The sequence below is a fragment of the Periplaneta americana genome, chromosome 4 (genome assembly GCF_040183065.1).
Source record: "Periplaneta americana isolate PAMFEO1 chromosome 4, P.americana_PAMFEO1_priV1, whole genome shotgun sequence".
Lineage (NCBI taxonomy): Eukaryota > Metazoa > Arthropoda > Insecta > Blattodea > Blattidae > Periplaneta > Periplaneta americana.
Genome location: NC_091120.1, coordinates 73190605 through 73218009, shown reverse-complemented (window position 1 = coordinate 73218009; position 27405 = coordinate 73190605). Strand labels below are relative to the sequence as shown.

Genomic DNA, 27405 nt, shown 5'->3' with positions numbered 1-27405 from the left:
TTCGTTTCTCGCGATACAGTGCTCCAAGCTATTTGGAACCGAGAGTACTCCATGCATTTGGTATGTATATCGATAACAACGATTATCGAGTATCTCGAGAGTTTATTATAGTTGAACCTATTTGCAACAGAGGTCACTAGTCTCCCGGAAATCCGGTGAGCCTGTGGGAGTGTACCCCATGTTGCCAAATATTGCAGTATATGTATTGTTTATTTTACATAAACAGATTCCCTAGCTTCTGTCACGTTATAAAATTAATTGAAATAAATTAATTGCATATATATGTCACTAAATGTTTAATCCTATAAGTTTGCCTAGTTTATCAATAATTTTCTTCAATGTTTCCTTGTTGTGTTTTAGACAAACATGGCAATAGCGAATATAGAGTTATCTCTTGTGTTTTACACTGTTGTTTCCCCAGATGTCAAGACGAGCAAAAATATTTTTTAATACTTTCCATTGTTTGTGGTTACTGTTAATATGTGTAAGGAAACGTGAAATTTGATATGCCCAGTCCATTTTGTAGTGACATGTACATACACAGTAAACATTATGGAAACAGAAAAGCCATTCAAGGAAGGACATTTGTTGTTCCCACCTCATGGAGTTTTGGGGCAGTTGAAGGTTAGTTTTATATATTTAGGCAATGTATATACTGTTCTTAAAGTGATCCAAATATATCGTTACGTAATATGATATATTTTGAGATGAATTATGTGCAGAATAAAAAATACAGAAATAATAATGCTGTTTCCTGGTTTTGGTGGGAAACAATGTGTGGTTATATATTACCTCACGATTTTAGGAACACATTGTCTTATGAAGTACTTTTATACAATTTCATATCTTGCAGTCTGGCACGAAATAACCGATATGTAAATCACAATACCGTATGTAGACCATAGTATAAATATTCTGGCGAAGATTGTGCTTTGTCTTATGAAAAGGAATATTACGGCAGAGTAATAATTACTTTAATGAACGTAACAAATTGTGATGAGGCTATTTCGAATTCATTATATTCGTGCAAAAACGGGTGAAAGTAGCGCTGAGATAGTTCCGATAATTTCGGAAGTGAAAATCGTTGAATTTATAAGGGATTTTGCACTGGGAGTTTTTTTTTTTGGGGGGGGGGAGATGCAGTTGATCGTACATGCAACGCATAATAAAAACCTGAACTAATCAAGCCTAACCTGTCACAGATTCGTATAAAGCGGAGTACGAAAGGAACTACTGTACCTCAGCTTTAGTTTAGCCTAAAAACGAACTCACGATTTAAACAGAAAAGCGGATGTTCTTGCAAAAATAGTTCAAACAGCAAAGCAATTGTGAAAATTTCCATTCACTTTTAAAGGGATTAATAATATTAATAGGCCTATATTTGGTGTTCAGACTACGGTTATAATATCACCTCTTGAAGTCAGTCCACGGTAATAAAATTGAGTCACTGTTGCATGGCCCCAAGAGAGGCAGGTAATGTAATTAATTACCCAGAATTTTTAGTGAATTAAATTTACGGACTAATAAGGTGTTACGCACCCATTTAGGCCTACATATGCAAACGAACGTAACCTACCGGTAGGCTAACTAGACTAATTATTATATGGTAACATCCAATGGTAGACAAATCCCGGGTGCCAGGTCGTCATAGCGGGCCTAAAATTTTTGTGGCGTCTAGTTTTTTGATTGAGTTCATCATTTTTTAAGACTTGGATTTCTTTTTTGTCGCTACTACGATTAATATATAACGTTAACAAAAACGGTCCTAAGAAGAAATTCGAGTGTGTAGGCCTAATGTGTGTTATTAATTATTTATAATATTATTTAGGCCGTTATATTTTAAATGTATCTTTATCTTAGCTTGAATGGTTTTCTCATTGCATGTGTGTGGATAAAATATGGTGGCTCCTGAAAGAAGGAGCTAGCGCCTGAAAATGTTGGAATTTTGTCTATCCCTTGTAATACCTAGCATTTGTGACGGCGTCTTGTAACATGGAGATAAGCTTAGTGCTCACATGCTTTCTTGACTTTGGCACAAGAAGGAGGCATATGATGTAATTAGCATCATGCTCTGGCCACAGTTTTAACTCTGGAAAGAACCAGTACTCAATTTGACCGGAGACTGAATACATCTCAGAGCCATCCTGTAATTTAAGTCATGACGATGAGAAAAATCCGCTACCAGCTGGACTCGAACCTTGGACCTTCTAGTCCACAGTCTGTTGCCTACTGACTGAACTACTACAGCTCCTATCTAAACTAAACCAACATAAGGTAAAACTGTAGCCCGTCATAATGGCATTTTTCTTTTATTTTTATTTCAAAAATGACCATATTTCATGGTTTTCCAAAAACTAAAATTACTGAAAAATGGCGGAAAACACAGTTAAAATTTCTAAATCAAATTAAATGTTACAAATTCCAAATTTAAAAAATTGCTAAAAGTGCATAATTTCTATGAAAAAAGACAAAAACAAACTGACTTACATTTCACAAACATAGCACAAATATAAGTCCAGTTTTCGCACCAAATAACATGTATGCAAGGTAATACCACACAACAAACCCTACTTAACCCGTCACTGATCCTAGATCTTATGAAAACTCTCCTTCTATTTACTTATCTATCAAAAAGCATATACACAAGGTAGGCCTATAACAAAAACCTGAACAAAGCAAACCAAACCTGTCATTGAGCCATCACTTTTTTTTCTCTCTTATATGGAGGAGAGACGCAAAGCACTGTGAATTTAATTCGGGCTATGGTATGGATGATGATGATGATGATGATGATGATGATGATGATGTGTAATGATGGCAAAATGAGTCTGAGGTCACATAAAAATAAAAAGTGTTGCTTGATAGAATTCTAATTTTGAGAATTTATACTTTTCATGTTCCTTTCATTTTTTTTAATAGAACAAAAACCCCACTATCTATGAGGATGATTTCATAAATCATGGCAACTATGTTACATCTGGTAGTGAGTTCAACATATACCGGTACTTTGAGAACCTGTTGTTCACTGTACAGAATGTCACTGCCAGATTGTGTCTGTGTGCAATGGTGGCTAGTTGACAGCACATATGCAAAAGTTAGTATGCTAAAAGCTGTGTTCCAAGATAGATGTAAGTAAAGTTGAACAGTGGTCATATGTGGAAATCACACACAGCTGATGGTATTCAACACGTGCATCATCGTTGACAAAGATGCGTGGAAACCTTGAAAGATTATTTTGAAGGATGTTAACTGTGAGTAATGTTACTTTGTTTCCTTTTGTGCATAATAAAACAATGATTTGTATTTACTCATCTTTCAATTTCCCTTACCCATTACCTCCTGTATCCGGACCCAATTTGGTACTAGCATGTTGTTGTTGTTATCTAATGCCGGCCTTTGGCAACAAAGCCATTAGCGTTCTTGCTGTCCAATATTTCTCTGTGGTGGATCCATCAGGTAGAACTTCACAGGTTTGTAGATGATCTTCAGTCATTTCTTCTTCTTTGTTGCATAGAGGGCAATTTGGATTTGTGTAAATTCCTATTTTATTCAAGTGTTTGGCCAAATAATCGTGTTCCGTAAGCAGTCTGAATTTTGCTACTGCAGATTTACGTGGGATTTCTGGAATAATTTCTGCATTGCGAAGCACATTCCAGTGACCTTCAACTGCATATAGTGAATTTCTATTTTTGAAGCTAATGGCTGATATAATATAGTTGCCATGACTTACAAAATGATGCTCGTATATTTATAGTGGTGCACTGAAAATAACAAAAATTGAGAAAATCAAGCTTTCAGGGATAACTCTCTGTAAAGTTGATTTGCATAATACATTTCACTGTTCATTAACAGAAAACCACAATTTAAGTCACACAAAGTTAGTGTGCACTCAGTGTTGCTTGACGGTTGTCAGCCCACTTTAAAGTCTGTGGATATAGAGGGAAAAATTGGATCAGTGTCTGGTAGAGTTCCTGGGTAGCTCAGTTAGTAGAGCATTGGTACGTTTAACCAAAAGTTCCGGGTTCGATGCCTGGCCCCAGAACAATTTTTCCCTTGAAATTATTCAACAAAAATTGAATCCAAAATAATTTATTCTGTGTTGCATATAAAGGCAAAGAACTTATAATCTGGAGCTGTTTCGTAATATTTCAATCAATCAATCAATCAATCAGAGGACATTATGGAGCATGTCGACTCCATGTCGATTTCACAAAACGCTTCCACTCTGTTCTGTTTTTTGCTAGTTCCTCCCAGTTGGTAATTCCCATTGCCATGCATTCCTTCTGAATTTCATCTTTCCATCTATTTCGAGGTCTTCCCAGTGGCCTTCTGTTGTTAAAGGTGTTCATATATATTTGTTTTACACTGCTGCAGTCATTCATACATATAACATGTCCTGCTCAATTTAATCTTCTGGTCCGTATTACATCTAAAATTGACGGTTTGATTATAAAGTTTATGAATATAATCATTATATAGAATTTTCCACTTGTTTTTAAGTGGGTAAAAAATTGAACCAAAAATTTTCCTGAACACTTTGTTTTCAAAAACCATTATTTTGTGTTTTTCCTTTTTAGTTAGCTCCATGTTTCTGATCCGTATAATAGTACAGGTTGGATTAGTGTTTTGTACAAATAAGATTCGTAAGATTTGAGTTATTAAAATGTTATTTACTTTGCTGGAATTTTTTATAAATAAGTTCACCAGTAGGCCTACAATTCAAACAAAATCTAGATGCAGACAGTGTTACAGAGTTTTTATAAATACTTGTGCACAAGATGAAACCTGAAACGTGTATAATAAAATGAATATCAGAAATTACTCGACATAAGTAACGACTTGTGTAACTAGTTGTGGTCCCTCGTTTATTTTTTTTTATAGGAAGGCTGTTTCCATTACTTGGGTGTTAAAAATATATGACGACGTCTATGAAAAATGCAAGATAGCTAAACTATTATGCTTCTCTGAATCATTCCAGTTTTAATTAGATATGAATGTGACATCCTTTAACAGAAGTTTCTGATTCTCCTATACTTTTCGTTAAATACTTGGTGATATCACTGCATGTTTAATGGTTTAATTTAGGCCTTTGTTTTGCACACTTCTTTCATGTAGTTTTTGTAGAATTAAAATTAGATATTCAATAGGACATCAAAATGTGCCAACGATACTTGTTGGATTGTGTGACGAAAATGTAAGTTCCTACATCTAAAATTTTAGAAAGTTACGTGCAGAATTGCTGAAGAGATGAAGTCGTTATATAAAATATTTTAAAATATGTCCGGTTACCTTATTAATGGTAGATTAAGAAATATTCTCTCATTTGTTACAAGATACTGGCATTAGTACTTCAGGTGAATAATAGTGTTTCAGAATTATATATAGGCTAAATTATAACTGCAGATGCTTTCATATACTAACTGTTATATAAAAATTGATGCATTATATTTGTTTTGATTACAGAAATCTTGGCACAAGAAATACTGTCAGCTCTTCAAGTCAAGCAAACATGGCATTGAACGACTGGAAGTGTTTGATAATGAAGAAGAGGTTTCAAAGAATACTACTATTCGAATCATTACTTTAGAAAATTGCATTAAAATTATGCAGGATGCACAGAAACATCAACCAAATGTTTTTGTTGTAAGTTTCTGTTTAATAAGATCTATATGGAAATAAGACTATCCTACAATATTGAGAAACAGAAGCCATGTGTTAAGTAATTCCCCTGAGATCTTTATAGACCTAGTAGTTTTGTGAAACATTAAGATTGTTAGTACTTCTTTGTATTATCTTCATATATTTTACATTTGTCATATTGTTTCTTTTATACAGCCCACTCTCATTTACTCTTCACTGATTCTTTTATATTACAACAAATTATACAGTACTTCTCAGTGGAACGAACGCATGAAAAAGCTAAGACAGAGAATGTGTTTTGTTAGATCTCTTTGTTCATATATTTTATAAAAAATTCGTACATTTAGTTGAAGTTATGTAAAAACCTGTTTCTCAGTTTGATATCATCATCTACGTTGTTTTGGTTTATACACTAAAAATCCAATTTCCATCGAAATAGCAGTATTAGTTGTGTGGATGATTGAGATGCATGTGACCCAAAGTAATTTACTAGGTCTAACATAAGTACTGTGAAAAGTACATGAGAACAATGGGAATTTATGTAGCTGAGTCAAAATACAGTAGCGTGCAAATTAATCCTAACAACGTAATTACTTATGCAAAAACATTCAAATGGGATAAAAAAAAGGATCTAAGACATACCTCAGTAATCTATGTGGACTCTCTTGTTCCTAATAACAGCTCTGAGACGATTTGGCATGGATTCCACTAATTTCCCACAAATATTCATTTCTTCATCGCGAAACCATACACCAATGAGGGCAGAAATCATCTTTTCCTTTGTAGAACAATCCATTTTTTGCATTCTTCTTTTGGAAATTGACCACAAGTTCTCAATGGGGTTGATGTCGGGTGAGTTGCCTGGCCAGGGGAGTACCTGAATATTCTTCTTGTTGAAGAATTCTGTGGTTTTTCGAGACGTATGGCATGGTGCCAGGTCTTGTTGGAACACACCTCTGCCATCCGGAAATGATTTTTGCAGCTGGAGTACGATTCTGGTTTCCAATAAGTGAATATATTTGTCAGAATTCATCATTCCCTTGATAGGTATTAATGCTCCAGGCCCTTCATGTGTAAAACAACCCCAAAACATTACTTTAGGGGGGTATTTGGGTGCTTGTTGGAGATGAGCTGCTGTTACTTTTTCGGATCCTTTCCGTACGTAAGAAACACGGTGGCCGTGGACCTCGAAATGAGACTCATCGGAAAAAAGTACATTCTTCCAGTCATTCACTGTCCAGTGTTGATGTAATTGTGCCCACATTAAGTGGTTTTTTTTGCACATAACAGGGGTTAGCAGTTGCTTCTTAATAGGCTTACGAGCCCTTCGTCCAGCTTCCAAAAGCCTACGCCGCACTGTTGTGACGTGAATATTTGCCCCAGTGGTAGCCATTAACTCGCGGGTTAAGTCGACAGCAGTTAGTCTAGGATTTAATTTACTTTTCCTGACAATTAAACGATCATCTGCAGGTGAAGTCTTCCTTTTCCGGGCACAGTTTCCTTTTTTCTGGGGTGTGATGGATCCAGTCTCCCTGTATCGTTCTATGATCGAATTAACAGGAGCCAAACCGATGTGACATTCTGCAGCAATTTGCCTCTGTGTCATAGAAGAATGCTCTGCTAATTTGATAATTTTAGACCATTTTCGTGGAGTTGTATCCATTTGTGAAGACGACAGAATGTACACAGGATTGCAGTATTAAGCCTTCAACACAACTGAAATGCTTATAAGTACAAAACGACAGGCAAAATGTCACATATTATAAAAAAATAATGACAGACCTTCAACAATGGAATTACACGTACTACAGATGTCAATTAAAGCGGTATGAGCAGCTGTGAGGCCAACAATGACAGAAAATGTAAAAATATGTCGTGTTCGGATTAATTTGCACGCTGCTGTAGTCTCTGATATTGGTGTTTCTTGAAGTATGTAGTTCTTGGAAATAAAAATATTTGGAAATCGTAATTCAGAAGAAATATATTCCTCTATATGATGATATTATTAATTTTTTGATCCTGCAGAATTCTCTGTTACCGTTAATATGTATTTATTTATTTACTTACTTATTTATTACTCTGTTATTAATATATTCAGCTGCATTGTAAGGGATTGTGCTTTAAAGTTATTTTTATTGTGGTCTGCCAAATGAAAGGTTTTACAAATTTTATAATTCTTAACTTCTGCTATTAAAATATTGAGTGAAGTCTAGAATCTGAATAATAACTTGCACCATTTCTTTCATGTTCTCATTTTCAAGTGTGCTTAAATCCTTGCTCTGGTTGCATTGGATTCTACCAGTTTTTGGTTTAGGTTGGGTTTGGTTTTTTGTAGTTACTTTTAATTTGTTTACTTAATGTTTGGATCCATTGATTTTTGCTTTTGTTTGTTTAAGTGAATTGTAATTTTATATCACATGTCGACTCTAAGGAAATGTGACGCAAGTAGAATTACTGCTAGTAAAATGAGATTCATGCACCGAACAGCTGGTTATACTAAGTGGGACCATGAAAGAAATGAAGACCCTTAAAGGAACTTGAAATGAACTCTATACTAGCAGACATATGTCACTATCAAGATAACTGGCATCAGCATGTGAAGCAACGTCTAGGACTAGAATCCCTTGTACAGTCCTGCATTACCAACCTAGAGTCAGGAGATCAGTTGGACGTCCAATGAAGAGAAGGGCTGAAAATTTTTGTGGACCGTAACAGTCCTTCTGGGACTATAACCTGTATGGATGATGATGATGATGATGATGATATCACATCTACAGTAGATATTTCCTTTTACCATCCTACATCAACAGTAGCATAATTTGAGACACTTCATGAGGAAGATTTAATTTTTATTTTTTCAACTTCCTCCATTGCTCTTTAGTCTAAGTGCTGCATTTTGTTTTAGAGCATCATTTGTTTCGAATCTTACCGGCTCCATTGGTAGTTACATTTACAATTTAATAATAAGTGTGTTTGTAAAATATAATGTGAGAAGAGAAGGGTGGGGAAGCAGAGGAGTAATGTTTGGCATTCGAGCAATGTGAGCATAAGTTGTTATCCAGGTTCTAAACTTTTGCTAAAATATGTAATATCCTGTTTAATTGAATATGTTGTTTGGCAGATTGTCACAAAGAGTGCAAGTCATCACTTTGCATCTCTAACAGAAAGAGAGATGTCAGATTGGATATCAGCATTTCAATCCATTGCCTTTAAAGATGACTGTTCAAGACATACAATTGAAGAGGATAATGACCTATACTGTTCCTCAGGCGAAGGTGAGCATCATTTTTAATAATATTTTGTCATATATTTTCACTTAAATCCAAAATTGTTTCTTTAGCTGTCATAATAGGTGAATTATTAGGCATACAAATAGCGAATGAACTATTCAGAAGTATACTTTCTTTAATTGGCTAGTATTCTGAAGCTAAAAATGTGTTGTTAATTCCTTAGTTGCTTTGTATAGAATTTTTTCCCCCCATTTTTAATAAAAAATCACATTATTCTTACACATTTATCACAACAATTATTACAGATCACACGACTTGTAGCACCTTGTTCTTTACAATTCAACTTTCCATCCTAATGTACAGTCTTAAAGAGTCTACAAGAATGACGTGATTTATAATTATTATGATAAATGCGTAAGAAAAATGTAGTTTTGTAGTTAGAAATTGAAGAAAAATTTCTGTACAAAGGAACTATAGAATTAACAACGAATTTTTATCTTAAAAATACTAGACTATTAAATAAATTATACTGCCTCCAGACTAGCCGGCCTGGGTTCGATTCCCGGCGGGATCAGAAATTTTAATATAAAATTTCTACCTTGGGACTAGGAGAGATGGCAGTGCACAACTTCTAATCACTAGATTATGCACCAATATGCCTGGGTTAAATCCCAAATCTCTCCGCAGTGGATATGAAGAGAAGGCATATGTCACTGTTGATAGTGATTCGTCCATCGAATGGGGATGTTAAGCCTGGTGGCCCCCTTGGTGCTATTCGACAGGAGTAGGCTACATGCTGGCACCGAGTTTCCCCTTCTCCCTTCCTCATCTTCATCATCATCACTCATTCCCGACACTACACTTACACGAACACTTACACAAACACTCACCCTAGTACATGACATAACTCTTCACAGATACACATCATGTACAGCGTGACCCGCCAATGTGGTGTACAACTAGAAAATGGGTCACAGTTCTGCCATCTATCTCCAGAATGCAGAACCCGAATCACGCAAGTGAAGTGGGTGGGCATTGGATACACACACACACGCACTTTGAATAGTTCAATATCTAATTGGAATATCTTTTACCCTTAAAACTAAAGGAACTAAGGAACTATAGAATTAACAACACATTTTTAGCTTCAGAATACTAGACTATTAAATGAATTATATTTTTGAGTAGTTCATTATCTAATTGTAATACTATTTTACCCTTAAAACTAGAGAAAGAAGGTATCGTTTAATAACTTCAAATTAGTGTAACTCTGAAAATATTGAGGATAGGATCCATGTTTATATGACATTTTTTGCTCAAAATGTTTTCGGGAATAAGCTCCATAAGTGTCGGTAATTCCTCGTGAATCACTCTGTATGTTTCTAATTATTTTCTATTACCTCAAACAGTATAGGTATGTTGTCCTACTACAAATACGCTCATTTTAAATGTGAATTTGACATTGAAATATAATGCAGTAGTGAGATGTTACCACATTCACTATGAGCTCTGAGTTTTTTGCGCCCAAATCTGATCAAGTACATGATAAAATATTCTGAATATAGCTTCTTTCAGAAAGAGTCTGAAGTAAAAATATAGATTAAATGTTTAATGTAAATAGATTGCTACAATTATGAATTCATTAATTGTACTGGTGTATGCTAGGTGTATTCACCGTGAATTTGGTGCCTTCAGAAGCGTCTACACGCTGCAAATTAGAGCCAGGACCTTATACTCTGGTAATAGCATCAGCTGCTATTCAACTCAGAGACACTCAAGATCATCGACTTCTCTTCACTTGGCCATATCGTTATATCCGACGATATGGATACCGAGAGGGGAAGTTTACCTTTGAAGCTGGCCGCAAATGTGATACTGGTGAAGGAACTTTCCATTTAGAGCATTCAAATCAACAAGAGATATTCAGATGCCTGTCCTCCAAGATGAAGAGTATGCGTAAGCTGTTGAATGGTGAAACACCATCCTCAGTAGGTATTGTATGTGGAGAGAAACAGTTTGAAGCTGCTCTCAGTATGGAAGCACGATCTCGTAGTCCTTTGCCACCTTCTCCAACCAGTGCCACGCCTTTACTTAATATAGACTTCAGTGCCATGTCTCAGTCTTCCATTAAGCCATTAATTTCCCCAATAATAGATACCAAGCCAATAATAAATAACAATACTCCGCCTCTAATTAAACCTAAACCTCGACCTTCCAAGCCACCCAGAAAGCATATTCAGCCCACCAGTCCTTTAAAGAAACTTCCAGATGCTGAAGATTTAGGATTTGATTTTGGTGGAATTGGCAGATATAGGAAACTTAAGAACAGTGATAACCTACCTATAGCAGGTGTTCCTTCAGTTACAACACCCGTTTCTGAAAACCCTAAACCGTTAGCGTATGATAAGGTAGAGGTTCGAAAAGAGGCATGGCGTACAATGGGAGTAACTGAGTTAACACATACTGAACGTCAGTATGTTGGGAGTGATACAGAGGAGGAAACAGATTATGAGGAGCTTGCACCTAAATCAGAACCCGAAAATGATAAGTCACCCAAACCTCCATGTTCAAAGATTTTGTTGACACAAATCTCAAGTAAATCCGAGTCCATGGAAGATTATGACAAGTTGCAGCACTTTGGGTCATCTTCGAAACTGAATAACAATCCAGGATACAGGCATATTCCTCCAGCTGGAGCCCCACCCCCTGTTCCAGCAGCCGATAGGGCCACAGCTTCTGTCGACTTAATTGCCTGTTGGAACGAATATGATGTCATAGATGACAAGATGCAGGCTTGTCGCATGGCTGATGATTCTCATCATGGCTATGGTATGATACGCAAGAAATCAACTCCCAATGCTCAAGACGATCTCGGACCAAACCATAAAGTTTACAACGAACTAGAATATGCTGTGGTTCACAAGCCAAAAAGAGTCTAGTCGTGTCACAATTATTGTACTTCACATCTGTGATACAGTATTCTTATTTTCTCTTTTAAGTAAAAATATATGTAGTATATTTATATTTATCAAAAAAGTTTGAAATGTACCAAAATAATTTTTCTGGAATAAATAGAGAATTTAATTGTGTAGGAAATTGTCATTCATTTAATAGCCTTGCCTAAAATGATATTCTCACTAAACATTTTCCTAACTTTAGCAACCCAAATTATTATCGTTGTTTCTTGCATTTCCATTGATCTTTCGTAATGAAGGTGACAGTTCTATTTGTTTTGCTTGCATATATATGAAAGTCGTAGTTACTGATTGGTGTTAATACACAGAAAATGTTGAACTTTGTGTTGTTTCTAACATTATGTTATAATGGAAATTTCTGTGTGCATTTATAGTTTCCTGGTAGCTCTGTGATAAGAGTATCTAGTTAGCAGGATCAGTATCCTGAATGACAGTTTCATTTTATTAGAAATCTTGCATTTAAATAAGAATCTGTACACAGGTGGCTCTATAAGATATTGTCATGGTCTATAATTATGATTATAACAGGTATACTTAATGAAGGCTATTTGTAAAGGTACAGGGTTTCCCTACCTTTGAACTGAACTGTATGTAGAGTACTTACTAGACTGAATAGTTGAGAGGGGGGAACAGATAAGCAATATTTTATTATCTCTGGGAATTATTACATGAATATTTTGTAGATTGTTCTGTTCCAAACAGTCAATATTATTGTCAGTTCCTGTTATATTTGTTGAGTGTGTATAATTTAGATATCTTTCTATTGTAGAATAGCAGACATTATATAAATACCATGAATTGTTGTATTTTCAGTGTGCAACACAGTTTGCAAGTTACATGTCTTTCAAAGATAAAGTTGAAATAATAATTACTTTAGTCACATGTGTCCCATCACGACTGGTACAACATTTGATTTCGCTAATCCAAATTATCTTCATAACATTATTAAAAGTAATGTACACTAACTTCCCCTATCAATTTAAATGGCCATTTGGTGCGAATTAGGAATGACAAATCAGTGGCTGTTCGTATGGCTTGCTGTGTTATATGCACACACATCTAATTTCTCTCAGCTCAGTATTTGTTACATCTTAAGCTGTCCCTAAAGTTTATAGTGTATATCTTTGAAAATGTATTTATTATTTTATTTTTTAGTATTTTTTAGAAATTAAATATGCTTATTATTGAGAAAATGTTTGGACTGGAATGAAAACTACTGTAATATTCGATGACGACCACAACAACAACAATAATAATAATAATAATAATAATAATAATAATAATAATAATAATAATAATAATAGTTGCCTTCCATTTGCATTATACTGTAGCCTATTAATTGTTAACTGTATTGTGCACTGAAAATGATGGCTTAAAACTTTTTAATGAAAATATAGGTAAATATAAAATTTCTCAGTTCATCCATATGAATGGTTTATGAACAAAAGTGTGTATCTTCTACATTTAATGTAGGTTGTGCCAAGTAACACTGCCATTCACTTACCATCTGTTACTTGGTGTAACCTCATAAGGGTCCAATTTTATTAATTGGTTTTAATGTTTTTAATATTAGGACTGTATATATTATAAACACTTTTTGAAAGTGTTAAGTATTTCATATATATATTTTAGGAATATTTAATAATGTTAATTGCATTGCTCAAGTATTTTTGTAAAATAAATAAGCAATGTCATTGGTAAGGACATGTCCAAAGGTTTAATGCCATACTTGTGTTTCTGTTGTTACTTCTTGCATCAGATCCCATAATTTTTAAAATAATTTTTTTAAAGTTTATGATGACCAACTATTTTCATTACAAATAGAGCTGATGTTGCCTCTTATCCAGTGGATAAATAGTCTTTCTATAGGGTTCAGCTGTTTCATCACTTCAGAATAAAAAGAGTAAATCCGATATTTAGGTGTAAACTTTATTGATGAACAGAGGACTTGCTTGTTGGGTATTCTTTCATCAACGTCGAAGTACTGAACTGCAAATGGAAATATCTTTGTTGCCTTGTAGTTGCTGACATCTGTAGGAATGGTATACTATCTTGCTTCTTTAATCTCACATGCATTTTCCTTCATTCTCTTCGGGGGGGGGGGGGGTAATTAGACGGGCAATTAATGCTGATAGTTTTGTGCGATATGACCTAAACTTTGTTCCAATTGATGGGTCACTGTAAAAAATGCTAGTTAGTTTATTACTACAGTGTTCAAACGAAAAATATGGTACTGGTTGACAGTGTGGTATGCTTGTGTTAATTCAGCCACTGCAACCTTTCACTCTTCATTCTGGTTTTATGAAAAATATTCCATTTTTCCCACACTTTGGGACACTAATTTTTTATATACGTTTTTTCGATTGAAGATGTTCTTTAAAATCTCAACAACTGCCATATCCAATGTTGAGGTAACTGTTACAAACTGTGCACTCAACTTCGCTGTCGCAGTGACCTCTTTCTGGTGAAATTAATTCCTTAGAATAATTTTCATTGTACTTACATGAGCATTTTGACATGACTAATTCAGTTATCTTCTTTTTGAAACACCTAAGTTTAAAAGGCACGATTTTTAAAAGAATATACTGTGTATCTACTTGCAATTATATAAAGCAAAGCAAGTGAAACTTACTAAAACAAAGCAATTGTTTCAAGACAAGTAAAGGAGGAAAAGTGTGTTCTAATTCTTTATGTAAGTCACTGGTGCCAACAATATTTTGTGAGAAAGGAAATGAGATAGAATACTATAAACCATAAAACAGTTTACCAGAAAAGGGCAGATAAAATATGGCGAAGCTATGGCTAGAGAAACTGGAACAAAAAAGTCCTGAAAATTTTTCCATGGGACTCCAGAATGGGGATAAAAAATGGGGACAGTACCAATTTTGGAATGTTTGGTCACTTTTTATATGGCTAAACTGAGGAATGTGACAGAGGTAGGGTTCTAAATTTTATTGTAAGAACCACTTTCTTAGTAAAATGTAGTAGTTTTTTTGTTAATTGCTCTGCAGAAAATTGAATTTTATTTTCATTTTATAGCTTTAACATGAACACAAACAGAATTTTTGTGACAAATTTTAAGAGAGAATATCTGAATAATAAACATTACCCACTAATAAAATAATCTTTGATATGATGTCCCATGAAGGGACCAGCTGACTGCTGACCTCACGTCCGTATGAAGACCCAAAGCAGCATGCATTCCATAATGCAGGACCAGGCATGATGTCCTAAACCATAACACTACAGTGTAGAACACATTATTAAAGGCATAAAAATAATTTGTGTCACAGCTTTGTACTTTACATCAAACCTAAATAAATGTTCTGATATTGAGGTAACTAGTAAACTGTTCAGATTTATTGCATAGTTTGTATAATTGAAAATTTTTTCCGGTTTCTTCAGTTTGTTAACAAATTGGTTTTGATATTTTGCATTTATTATAAAGCTCATTGTTTGAAGCCATAGAATTCATTCTCTAACTTATGATACTCGTGGATCAGTGCCTAGTGTAGGAATAATATTTCACTGTTCTTTATAAAATTTACTGTGAAATAGCTGAATTGGTATTTCCAGGAAAGATCACGAATCTCTCTGATGCTTATAGTAACAAAGAAAACATTTCTGCATTTTATATGTTTAAAATGTGTATTATAGTTCCAGAACTGTTAATGTTAGAATGCTTCCATTTTCAGTTTTTGTTAGTTTGCAGTAGATAGTATTATGTGAATTGGTTGACAAGGTTACCTTTCACTTGAAATTTTTAGTCATATTTTTACATCAAATATCAGAAAATGTGTGTTTTGAGCACATTATGTCTATAGCATCGAGTGTAGTTGCTTAATCTGCAATATGTTACCAAGTTTGTCTTTTTTAATATATGTATAAAGATGTACAAGTACTAAATTTTCATTACTTTTCTCTTTACAGTATTGTTATAGGCTATATGGTATAAAAATTAACCTTGTCATAAAATATATGGTACATTCTTATATTGCTGTCATGTGTGGAATCCAGACGTCTTAATACCGGAATCCTGTGTGATAACTAGACTGTACCATATAAATGTAAATAAGAGCCAGTCAAAATTTTCAAATAAGTGTTTAAAAAAATGATCGTCCATCAAAGTGACTGTCTGATTATATAACAGTGTTTAAATATACTATGTATTAACAATATTTCAGTATTACACTTCATAATAGATGATAATTTATTAAAGGTTATGTTTGTTGAACCTTATCAAAATTTATATATTAATCAGATAGCTAAATGTTTACAGATTTTTGAGCTCTTTGCAAGTGAAGTTACATTGACCTCTGTCAAATATTCTTTGTTGCAACAGTTGCAAGAAATTATGATTATGATGAAGTTTATTGGATGATACCATCTGATACTAAAGCTGTGAACAGTGAATTGAAATAGAAATGTACAACATAGAAGGGAAATGAGTACATTCTTTTTAGTTATGATAATAGCCGAAGTTATTAGTCACTCTTTCACTATATTCATTGCTTACATCATGATTTTCATTTTGTTTTTTCTTGGTAAGAATTCGAACACACTTGGAAACATACCACCATGATAATGACCTGCAGTCATCCACTAAACTTTGTTCTTTTCCCTTTTCTTGCTTAAAAATGAGTAGTATTTGACGTTCAAATGTCAAATTTAATCTATAGCAAATTTAATTATGGTAGTATGTTAGGAATAAATTGTGCCAGAACGCTCTAATATAATGAAAAAGTGTGTATTATTTTTCTGTGTGACATTCTATACCTTATACTTAATAATTTCCAGTAGCAATCTCGTAGTAAATATTCAACATTGGCAATGAATTAAATTTTTTCTTCTAACCAGTTACAAGACTATTCTTGTATTAAACTCTTGCTATGGTGTATAAATGAATGTAATTACATCCCTTCTGAACTATATAATGTACGTGTAGGCTACATGTACACAGTATGATTACATTGTCCGGTTGATGTGTGTGTTGGGTAGGCCTACTGTGTGCTGACATCACAAATTCTCCTACTATATGATTCATATGAGAGTATTCAGTAATATCGCAGAAAGCACTTACATCATTATGCTATTAATCTGTGTTCGTTAATCATGTACAAATACAGGATATCTTCATATACTGCAGATACTTTAAATACTAATCCATAAGAAAGTTACTAGTCTTGGGTTTTCATTTGACCAGATTGTTTTGTGAATTTATTCGTTCATGAAAATAAACCCACGCCTCATCAGAAAACATTAGTTCCAGGTTTAAGTCAGTCAGCAATTGCTGTGAGCATCTTTGGCAGCAGGATCTCTAGGATTTAATTTTTGCACTCTTGTCACTTTATTGGTTGGTTGGTATCTAATGTTGATCAATTGACGATTTAATTCTCCCACTTGCAGGAAGACTGGGAAATTGACTAAAAGTAGGACAGTAAAGAAAATGATGTGATCCGTATCTTCATTAAGATTGCAAAAAGGGCATATAGGAGATTTTGTAGTACCAAATCTGTGGTAAATGTTTATTGAGGCAACCATGGCCTCTAAGTAATCTGAATACTGCCACCACAGATACCCGTATTGGAAGTTCAGTTATTAAATTAGATGTACTGCATAATATCGCCCATTTTTTTTCCATTTGGTTTAGAAACATTGTAATTTTTTATTGAACTTTTATATTCTGATCGCAACCTATCTGGAGTCTTTTCTGACCTCATACTTTTTACATAGTTATGCTTGTAAGTTGGCAGAATGTAGTTCGATTCTAAATATGTTTCTAGTACACTCCCTAAATTAGTTTGTATATGGTTTTTTTTTTTTTTTAAGATAATTTGAAATTTTGAATTTCGAATATTTGGACTGTTATTTCCGGCGTGACTCCTCCTCTTTGCTTACGCGTTAGGAAATGGGTCTAGATAGGTAGTATCATTTGCTATTTTTGTTCTTTTGTTGCTGAGCTACCAGACGAATCTATTTGCCGCACCGTTAAACATCATGTCTTAGCTCCTATGATAATAAATCAAACACACTGTAATTGAGTGGCAAATAACGTCCTCGTGTGCTTTCTGCGTTCGCCAACGAAAGAGCCAAAATGGCGGGCGATTATATTAAGTATTTATCGAGTCTTAGGAAGTGCATAACGTCGTCAGCAGCGAATGGAAAGACGCACACTTTTCAATGTAGCCGACCTGAAACGTCATTGGCTGCCGGAAATAAGAGCAACAGGACTATAGGTTGTGCGCTACTTCCCATTTTATTTTGTTTTGTTCATCTGAAGTTGTTTAATTTAAATGATGTTATGACTCTGTACTAGCTCCAGGTGTTGCAACAGTATGCAGTTGGTACTTAAATCCAATGTTGTAATGAACGCTGCTTCAATAACATTCTGTACTAGATACAGTTTCATTCATAGGAATACCTGATTGTCCTGCACAATACATTATACAGTACTACGGTTGTATACTAATGTTCATATAATGGAAAGCATACGTTTCAAAAAGAAATGTAGTGAGCAGCAAGCCGTGTATGACATTGATGATGATAACTTTGATGATGGAAGCGATGCAGAATGCGATAACACAGAATTGATAGAAGTGGAGGAGGATGAAATAGACATGAAATTGTCTCACAGTGACACCTATAACAATGGAGATAAATACTTGAAATAATATTATTCTCATCTGTGTTATAATTGTATTACCTCAACATTCAATAAATAAACATTTAATAAAAATGTTTCTTATAAAAGAGAGGAAAACAACATGACAGTAATATAAATAAATTTATAATTATAGTAAATTATATAACACATCATATGGCATATATAAAATAATAAGACAACACAAATTTAATTAAAAATATTACAAAATTGTCGGGTCAGAAAAGACCCAGATAGGTTGTACGTAATTTTAGACCTGATAGGTTGCTAGGGTTAAGAGAGTGGTAAGACACAGATATTCATGACTTCAGAATAATTTTGCTACCTTTCTTGGCCCAGAAATCAGCAGCGTTATCTCCTACTCTGCAATGTGCAAGATTCTACTGAAATGCCAGTTGTTTATTTAATTTGACCAATTGACTTATATTTTAATGGCACTTTACAATACTGAGATTTTTTGCTGTTTTTGCCCTGCACTTGTAAGGTTTCTTTTTTTTGTGCTCTCGAGTAGGAACATAAGAAACATAAATTTTTCTAAGCTGCAGGGTTTTTTTTTAAGAAAATCACTCGATATGTTCACGAGAGAGACTGACCCATTGAGATTGTTGGATTTTTACAATTTTTTTATTTAACACTGTATCTGTGATTTTAAATTAATTCACTAGTTTATTAATTCCAACATGCATCAGCCTTGCTTTAGGAAATTGTCCATGAATTTCTCTTGATGCATGATGCAAGCAGACATATTCTGTGATATCACTGACTGCTGTCACACAAATCACATAGGCAAAGAGCTTATATTGGCCAATACACCATCCAACAAACACAGCATCCGGGTTATGATTCATATATGTATGTTATCATTTTAGTTCACTATGACTCTATTTTTAGTGCATAGTTAAGAAAAAAAATTCTTGCTAAGTTCTAATTATATTTTCAGTCAATTGCCATCTGATGATTCACTATCTTATTGGCGGAGTTTTACATTAATTGGCTCAGTTTGAAATATTGAAAATTTACTGTTTATATTAAGTAGAATAGTTATCAGAAAAAAAAAAGAATCAGATGATTCTCTCTTTGTAATAATCGATTCAATTGAACAGTCGTATTATATATAACTATATTTCAGTCTTTTCAGAAAACTAAAAGTAATGAAAGAATTTATTCTTTGTTTGACTTCATGCATTATATTGTAATTGTATATCTTGAACTCCAACTACTACTTGCAGCTATGCCATTGGATGGTTTGAAGATCTCTTAAAGGAATGAAAGCTCAGACCTCATAAAGAGCTCAGAGCTTGAAGTATCATGAGAAGTTATAGGGTTGCATAAAATGCCATTGGCTGAGGTGCTTGTCTCCATAAACTGTCGAAGATAAGAGCTAATTTTAATTGTTCATATTTTCTTAATTTTCTACACAGTCTTAAAAATTCTCTCACTGGCTTATTACACAAGACACTGAATTTTTTTACATCACAGTGACAAAAGTTTATTAGTTTCTGATTGTCCTGATGGTCGTGTTATCAGTAGGTACTTTCCTGTAATGTGGTTTGCAAGATCGCCAGATATTAACCCAAGGGCTGTCTGAAGAAAAGAGTGTTCTCGAGCAAACCTATGACAGTTAATTAACTGTGACAGATATTCAGAGCACGAACTCAGAGTTGCTGCATACAGCACTGAAGAGAGGCTGTTGCTTGTACAAGAACAAAATAATTGACTCATACAACATCTACAGTAAAGTTATGATAATGAATGGTGATGCAAAAAATCCTATTTCTTGTATAATAAGGCATTGCCAGAATTTTTAAGATTGTGTAGAAAATATGAAGAATTAAAGTCACCTCTTACTTTTGAAAGACTCTATACTACCACTACTCTCAGCTATTACAGTAGATTTTATTTAAATCATAAACTGTTTAACACATACTAAAGAGTAAAGTATGTAAATATAACTGTAAATTGAATCGATTATTAAATCTATAAGTGTCTGAAGTTTTTTTAAACAAAATGTTACAATATAAGAAATTTATTAGTGTTTCAGAATGACAATGTACAAAAATACCACTTCTTAGACATGCAAGGCATTCTTCATGAGTCTCTTGAAAGGATCTTTGATCTAAGAGTTGCTTGACTACAAATAATTATAATCAACATCGTGGGCTTGTTTTTATCCTCATATCAAGCATATAACGGATGTTATTCTATAAAAACTTATATTTGTATTCAAGTAGTAGGTCTTTTGATCCTAGAAATTGCTTCTATCTGCTCAAGTGTATTTTTTTGTTGAGTATTATTCTGATGAAAACTACTTGTGTGTATTAAATACATTAGTAAAAACACTTCCGGCAAATTAGAGTTTATTTCAGATGAGAATGGTATAAAATGATTTCAAGAGTGGTTATCTAAATGCAAGCTTAATTCCGACTTTTATTTTGAAGTAGATTATTGTGTTCCTGGTATTGTGTTCCTACTTAAGCTTTTTTTTTCTCTTATATATATAATAGATTACTGCATTTGGCATATACTACTTTCTTGAATAATCGTATACTAGCTTATTCAATTAAAAAAACTGTTAATTTTAATGTTGACAACTATATTTTCCTTGAATAATGTATTTGTTACGAGAAAATATCTTATGCAAGCCATTTGTCATGGGTATAGTCCATTTGCTGGTAACAGTAATGTTTGAATATTTGGCACTCAAGTATTTGTAAGTTATTTCTTTACTTGCTCCATATTTCTTCTTTCTACCACCAGAGGCACAAGAGGCAATCTTTTTATTCACTGGTAGGGGCATACAAAGCCAAAAGAGCTCATTTTAAATTTAGTTTGTCTTATTAAATAGTACAAGTGTTAATTCATCAATCATATCTTCTGTGATATATTAACAATTTTGGTGGAAAATGTCAACTTGCCGCCATAATTGCAAATGAATTGCTATTAAGTCACTCAATAATTAACACTTCAATTGTTCCCATACTAACTTGTAATAGAAATTATATTTAATAATATATTAAATTATTCATTTAGATATAGTTTTATTTTTTAGCACATACTGTGCCAACATCATTGTTACTTGTAGGCGCACTGGTTATGTTGTATCTCAGATATTTCAGACGACAGAGTTTATGCACATTATGTCAGTGATTTGGTGGAATGACTCGTTTGTGCAAATTCTATAGTGAAAACAGTGAACTGCTAAGCTAGTTAGATGGCATCTCAGCTCAGTTTGATCCTGACTAGTTTATATTCATTATGGTATGTTGCTGTGGAACTCTTCCGAGAGGAGATCTCGTTTTCTTCTTCTTTCTTCTAGGAGTTGTTTATATCCTCTGGTAGTTGGCAGCCAGTGTATTAGTCTTAGATCCTCTATGAGGAGGACCTTCCCCTTCAGCTTATAAGTCAGTCTTGAAGGGGTGAATCTCGAGACTGAGAGGGCTCTTTTCAGAAACATTGCTTTTCTTCAGATGTTCTTAGATAAGTTCAGTCCCATAACTTACTGTTCGTACAATCTTTGTATTGCAAAATTGCATCACTGTGCTGAGTGACAATAATTGTGGCGTTTTTATTTCATTTATGGCTCTGAGTTCTGCAGCTGCCCTCTCTTTGATATGTATACTGAATGTTTTTTTTATATTATTAACTAATGACGGATACTTGACTGTTCGTCATTCAATCATCTGAAGCCAGTTATGTAGACGAATTTATCGACATTTGATGCCCAGAATGAGCTATAGGAGGCTGATTATGCTGCACCTGTGATGAAATGAGCTAATGATGATGGTACCGGAGTTTCTGAAGAAAACCTTTGTGTTACCTGGATTATGGGCATGCCCAATATAAGTCATAAATCGGGGTCAAACCCAGATCCACAAGATTATGAATCCAGCACTCTAGCCACTGGATCATCATGGTGGCTGTATTGAATGTAGTGCCTATGGTTTAAAAATTTAACTCCAGGACATTCAAAGGAATCGACTTTCTAAGCTTTCAGAAAGGAAAATAGGTGGAAAATATGGGTATATATAGCATTCAAAATTTTGAGAGTGGGTAGATTTAAATTCTTGGACTCAGTTACTGCAAAAAGATGATGTTTTCTGAAGAAATAAAGGAAAGACTGGAGGCAGGGGATAATTGTTATTGGACACAGTCAAGTACCCATCTTTCTTTAATGAAATCTAATGATCTCTTAAGAAAAATTGAATAAGAAAATTGAAAAACAATAATTAGACCCATAATGACATATACATCTGAAACATGAGAGAATTGATGTGTGGGAAAGGAAGAGAAGAATATATGAACAAAATGTGAGAATGAAAATTGAAATTGTATGGCCTGTATGGAAACCCTGATTATCGGTGAAATAAAAGTTCATGCCTAAGATGATTAGGTCACATTGAAAGGTGTAAGTAAAATATACAAAGGATATCCTGGCGGAAGAAGATGCATCGGTAGACTAAGAAAAACATGGTTGGAGAACACAGAGGAGGAGGTAAAAGAGAGATGGGGATTAGAACTTGGAGACGAACCCAGGATAGAAAATAATGGGCTTTAGTTGTTCGGCAGACTCTGATCCTCTAAGAACCATAAAGCCAAAGAGCTATTTCCAACTTCTCATGCTCCATTTGTATATAGTTATCTCGTCCCAGTTTTCCTCCCTATCTGAAGATCATTGTGACTATCTTGTTTTCTTGTTTCTGTTTATGGCTAAGTTATTTTCAGTGGCCCATGTGGAAACACCATTGTAGAGGTTCTAAATTCTTTGTAGTGATTACCATGTCATCTGCATAGGCATGCAGGGTTATTTGGTCCTCCTTCCTTGCGCTATGCAGTTGATGTCGAAAATGGCAATATTGAAGTGTAATTAGCTCAAACGGTTCCCCAAAGACATACCATCCATCTGTGCAATTCTGCGAGATTTCTCAATGTTGTCATTATTGTGATGCAATTTGTCTGCTGGATGTTCCTTATGACTGGCATTAAATAGCTCCCATCTCCAGCATTGTCTTCGGGTTTTTCTAAAAGTTTTGATCTGATTATTACAGCAAAAGCATTGGAACAATCGATAAAAATCGTATTCGTGTAGTGCATATTTAACATCATCTAAGAGGTTCTGAACTGCATGGGAGGTTGAATGCTCTCTCCAGATTATGAATTGGTTTTTAGGTAATTTTTCTTCCATGATTTTGAACAGCCAAGTTGTTACTATCTTGGTGAAGAGTTTATAAGTGATATTCAGAGAAAAAGAAAGGCTGAGAAGAAATTATCTACTGAAGGCTGCACTAGAAGGAATGGTGAATGGGGAAAACGTCTGGGGTAATAGAAGATATCAGATGATACACAACATTAAGATACATGGATCATATGTGGAGACTAGAAGGAAGGCAGAAAATAGGAAAGATTGGAGAATGTTGGGTTTGCAGTGAAAGACCTGCCCTTGGGCAGAAAACCATGAATGAATGAATGAATGAATGAATGAATTCTGGAGTGCTATGCCTGTGTAGGAGTCTGATAAGCTGGTATATTTTACCCTTGTATATTATGACTTTCATTGTTGGTTTCCTCCAGCTGCCCATTTCTAAACTATTTCCAACTAAAGATTGAAGTAGACGTAAACAAAACCGAAATGTATTACTCCGCAATCGCAAGCTAGCTACCAAAGCAGCCACCAGGGCGCATTATTTTCAGCAAGTGAGCACGCAGGGCAGCCACCGTCTGATATATTGCAGACATTTCAACACATTCATTGAACTAACTCGTAAAATGCTCACAGAGGGTTAATATTTATTATTTCTCTACTGGGAATAGTGGATTTTAATTTTCTATAGATTCGTGATTAAATGTTATTCTTTGAAGAGTGGAGAATTTCTTTAATTCTACAGAAATTTATTTGAGGTTGACAACACTGAATCTCGCACTGTGTTATACCAGCCGTGCTGATGTGCTCTGTGAAGCTGCAAGTCACCTTGGGAGGGATTTAATTTCTATTACGCATGCGCGTTGCCATAATACACGTTACAATGATTTAACACGCAATGTCTGAAACTACTAATATAAACATGTTATTTAAATCGTAAGAAAGTGTTCTTATAAGCATGTTTAATTCACTCGTATTCCATGTATATTATACATTTTATTATTTTAGAAGGAACTATTTTAATATGAGGAAGAAGATGACAAGCATGAGTTTGGAGGCGTTGTGAGTCCAATAGCCAATCAGAACCATTAAGCCACGTGCATTTATTTACATTTACTTCAATCTTTAGCTGGAAAGAGAGTATGCACTTGTTAAATAAAAAAACTCAAGATCTTTCCTTATAGGTTAAATTACATTTTCAAAAGTTCACTCTTTCGACCCTGGTAGAAGCTTCTTGTGGCTCTGGCAGTGGACAAGAGAAAGACATAGAAATGTTTCTTGTGTCTGTGGTGGTAGAACAGAGAAACATTTAAATGTGCAAGAAGAGTAAAGTATTGTTAATTTTACATCATAACTTACCAGTAAGTGCCCAGACATGAAATACACATAAAGCTGTACTTTTTTGTCATTTTAATATTTCAATACAATCTTTAGAGGGTAAAGGTATCCACGTCACATTCCATGAAGGCACTTGGGGGCATGAAGGTAGAGCCTCATGCGTTCCTTGACCTCGGCACTAGAATGAGGTGGTGTGGTCAGCACCACGCTCTGACTGCCTTTTACCCCCTGGACAGACCTGGTACTCAATTATATAGGAGGCTGAGTGAACCTTGGGGCCATTCTGAAAGTTTGGCATCAAGAAAAATCCCGTCACCACCCGGGATCGAACCCCGGACCTTCCAGTCCATAACCATCTGCTCTACCAACTGAGCTACTCAGCCACCCCTTTAGAGGGTAGGATATTTAATAGTGATCACAATAGAACAAATTAACACTTTTACAGTCCCTCAATATAATCTCCAGCATTGCCCATGACCCTTTTCCATTGGTATGGTAGCTTCATAATGCTACCAGTGTTGATGCATGGCTAACGAGAAAGACAGGCTACTGTGTGACATCACATTCTTAGGCATGACATGGCCAACATTGAACAAATTTATATATAAATGCACGTTTAACATGAGTTTAATATAGCAATTCCTTTGTTTTTAGAACTTTGAACATATATTTATATTAGGTGATTGTCAAGATGGCCATGACTAGACCATGATAATCACGTGACTCCAATTCGTGCCGAAGCCTGTCTTTCTCATTAGCCACGGTGTTGATGTCACTGACGAAGCGATGAACTGCATGCATATATTGGGAACCATGTGGGGAAATGAATGCCTTGTAAGATTTCCTCGAAGTCACAGGGTCTCAGGCAAGTTGGAGACAACACCAGTCATATGACAACAGGCTTTGTCATGGAGGATAATGGCTGGGGTGACCAGAAAGTGATGCCATTTCTTCCTTAGGATTTCACACATGTTTTGTTGCAAGAAACGAGCATAGTATGCAGTATTTACAGTTTGTCTATTAGGTACTTCGTGAGTTAAGGATCACTGTCACAATCGTACGTAACAATGAGCATCAACATCAGTATGGTTCACACGCACTTTCTTTGGACATGTAGAGCTATAGTGGCACCGCTCATTGAATTGACATTCTAATTGAACTTCGTTGGAATGGTTCCCCTTAACGAGCGTACCATTCCAGATGGATCCTAGTAGCCTTATACTGATGTCAAGTTTCAATCTCTCAGCATGTGAGGAACCCAGAGTGTCTCAATTTTCTGCATGTGTAGCTGCTCCTTCAGGTTTTAAGAATGACTGTATGACAGACTAGTTTCACCAGCAATCTCACGAGCAGTTCAATGCTGATCATTGGTCAGCAAATCAGATACAGCATTTTACCCAGGCCAAAGCTCATCACGCACTTTCTCATGTCTCCTTTTGAATATGTTCACCCATCTCTTTGCTGTACTGTAGGCAAATGTATCAGCTCCACAGATCTCTCCAAGTTCCTGGTAGCACTCCCTTGCAGTTTCAATTTTAAGCTGGGGATGCTGCTCTAATTTGGAACACATGTTTTGGCACTGACTGTCTACTCTGTACTGACTGCATCACGTTACTGTGCGCGTGTAGTAAGTGATAGGGTAATGATCATGACACCATGGGAAGAGGAACTTCGCCCTTATATGTGCCAACACTTAGGATCATACCTCTCACAATTTCCCACCAGCACTGCTGTGATCGCTATTAAATTTTCAACCTTATGTATAATGTTGTCTTAATTCTTTTGTTAAAAGCCATGTTTTTAACAAGTGATTGCCAAGCTGTTTACTTAGGAGATAGGTTGTTGTTTATTTACATACCACATTATGAAGCAAATGCTTTCATATATATGTTTAGTGATAATTGAAATATGCTTCTGACAAATTGGCATGTAATATTGAAAAGAAATAATTAATAATGCTTATGTATGAATTTGGATTAATCCACTCATTTGTATTGTACATGTGCTGACTCGGAATTTTATAAGTCGAATGAAGTTCATTCCGAAATGAGCAGAGATCTGATCATTAGGTATAGCCAAATTTTAATATAATTAAAATTATTAGGAAAATTGGATGGAACACATTTTTAGAAGATACTCTGTTAATATTGAGGATACACTTGATCAGATATTTGAGTAATTTAATTCTGTATCAGATAGGTTCTACATTGTTGTTAATTCAACTGTGTGTCGAGCCATTTGATGCAAGCACAAAATATGTTAAGAATTTTGTACAATATTTTAATAGGCTACAAAATAGGAGATGAAATATGCATAATGTATATTTGATATGAAATGACTTTTATTTAGAAAGTTAACAAATCAATTTTGCTGTACCCATTATTTCTGGAAACAAAATATAAAGTTTTTCGACATCACACTTAA

The 27405-nt window shown here is 34.7% G+C and overlaps 1 protein-coding gene across 1 annotated transcript; it reads left to right on the top strand.

Annotated features, from left to right (window-relative positions):
* Window positions 1-281: 281 nt before the first annotated feature.
* Dok (docking protein homolog) lies at window positions 282-27405 on the top strand. Its single transcript, XM_069823538.1, has 4 exons — window positions 282-624; window positions 5464-5643; window positions 8762-8915; window positions 10536-27405. The coding sequence occupies exons 1-4, from the start codon at window positions 553-555 to the stop codon at window positions 11807-11809; spliced, it is 1680 nt and encodes a 559-aa protein (XP_069679639.1). The 5' UTR covers window positions 282-552; the 3' UTR covers window positions 11810-27405.

Coding starts and splice junctions, on each gene's coding strand:
- Dok (XM_069823538.1), top strand. CDS start 553: ATGGAAACAGAAAAGCCATTCAAGGAAGGACATTTGTTGTTCCCACCT. Junction 625..5,463: donor GAGTTTTGGGGCAGTTGAAG/GTTAGTTTTATA, acceptor TTTTGATTACAG/AAATCTTGGCACAAGAAATA. Junction 8,916..10,535: donor ATACTGTTCCTCAGGCGAAG/GTGAGCATCATT, acceptor GGTGTATGCTAG/GTGTATTCACCGTGAATTTG.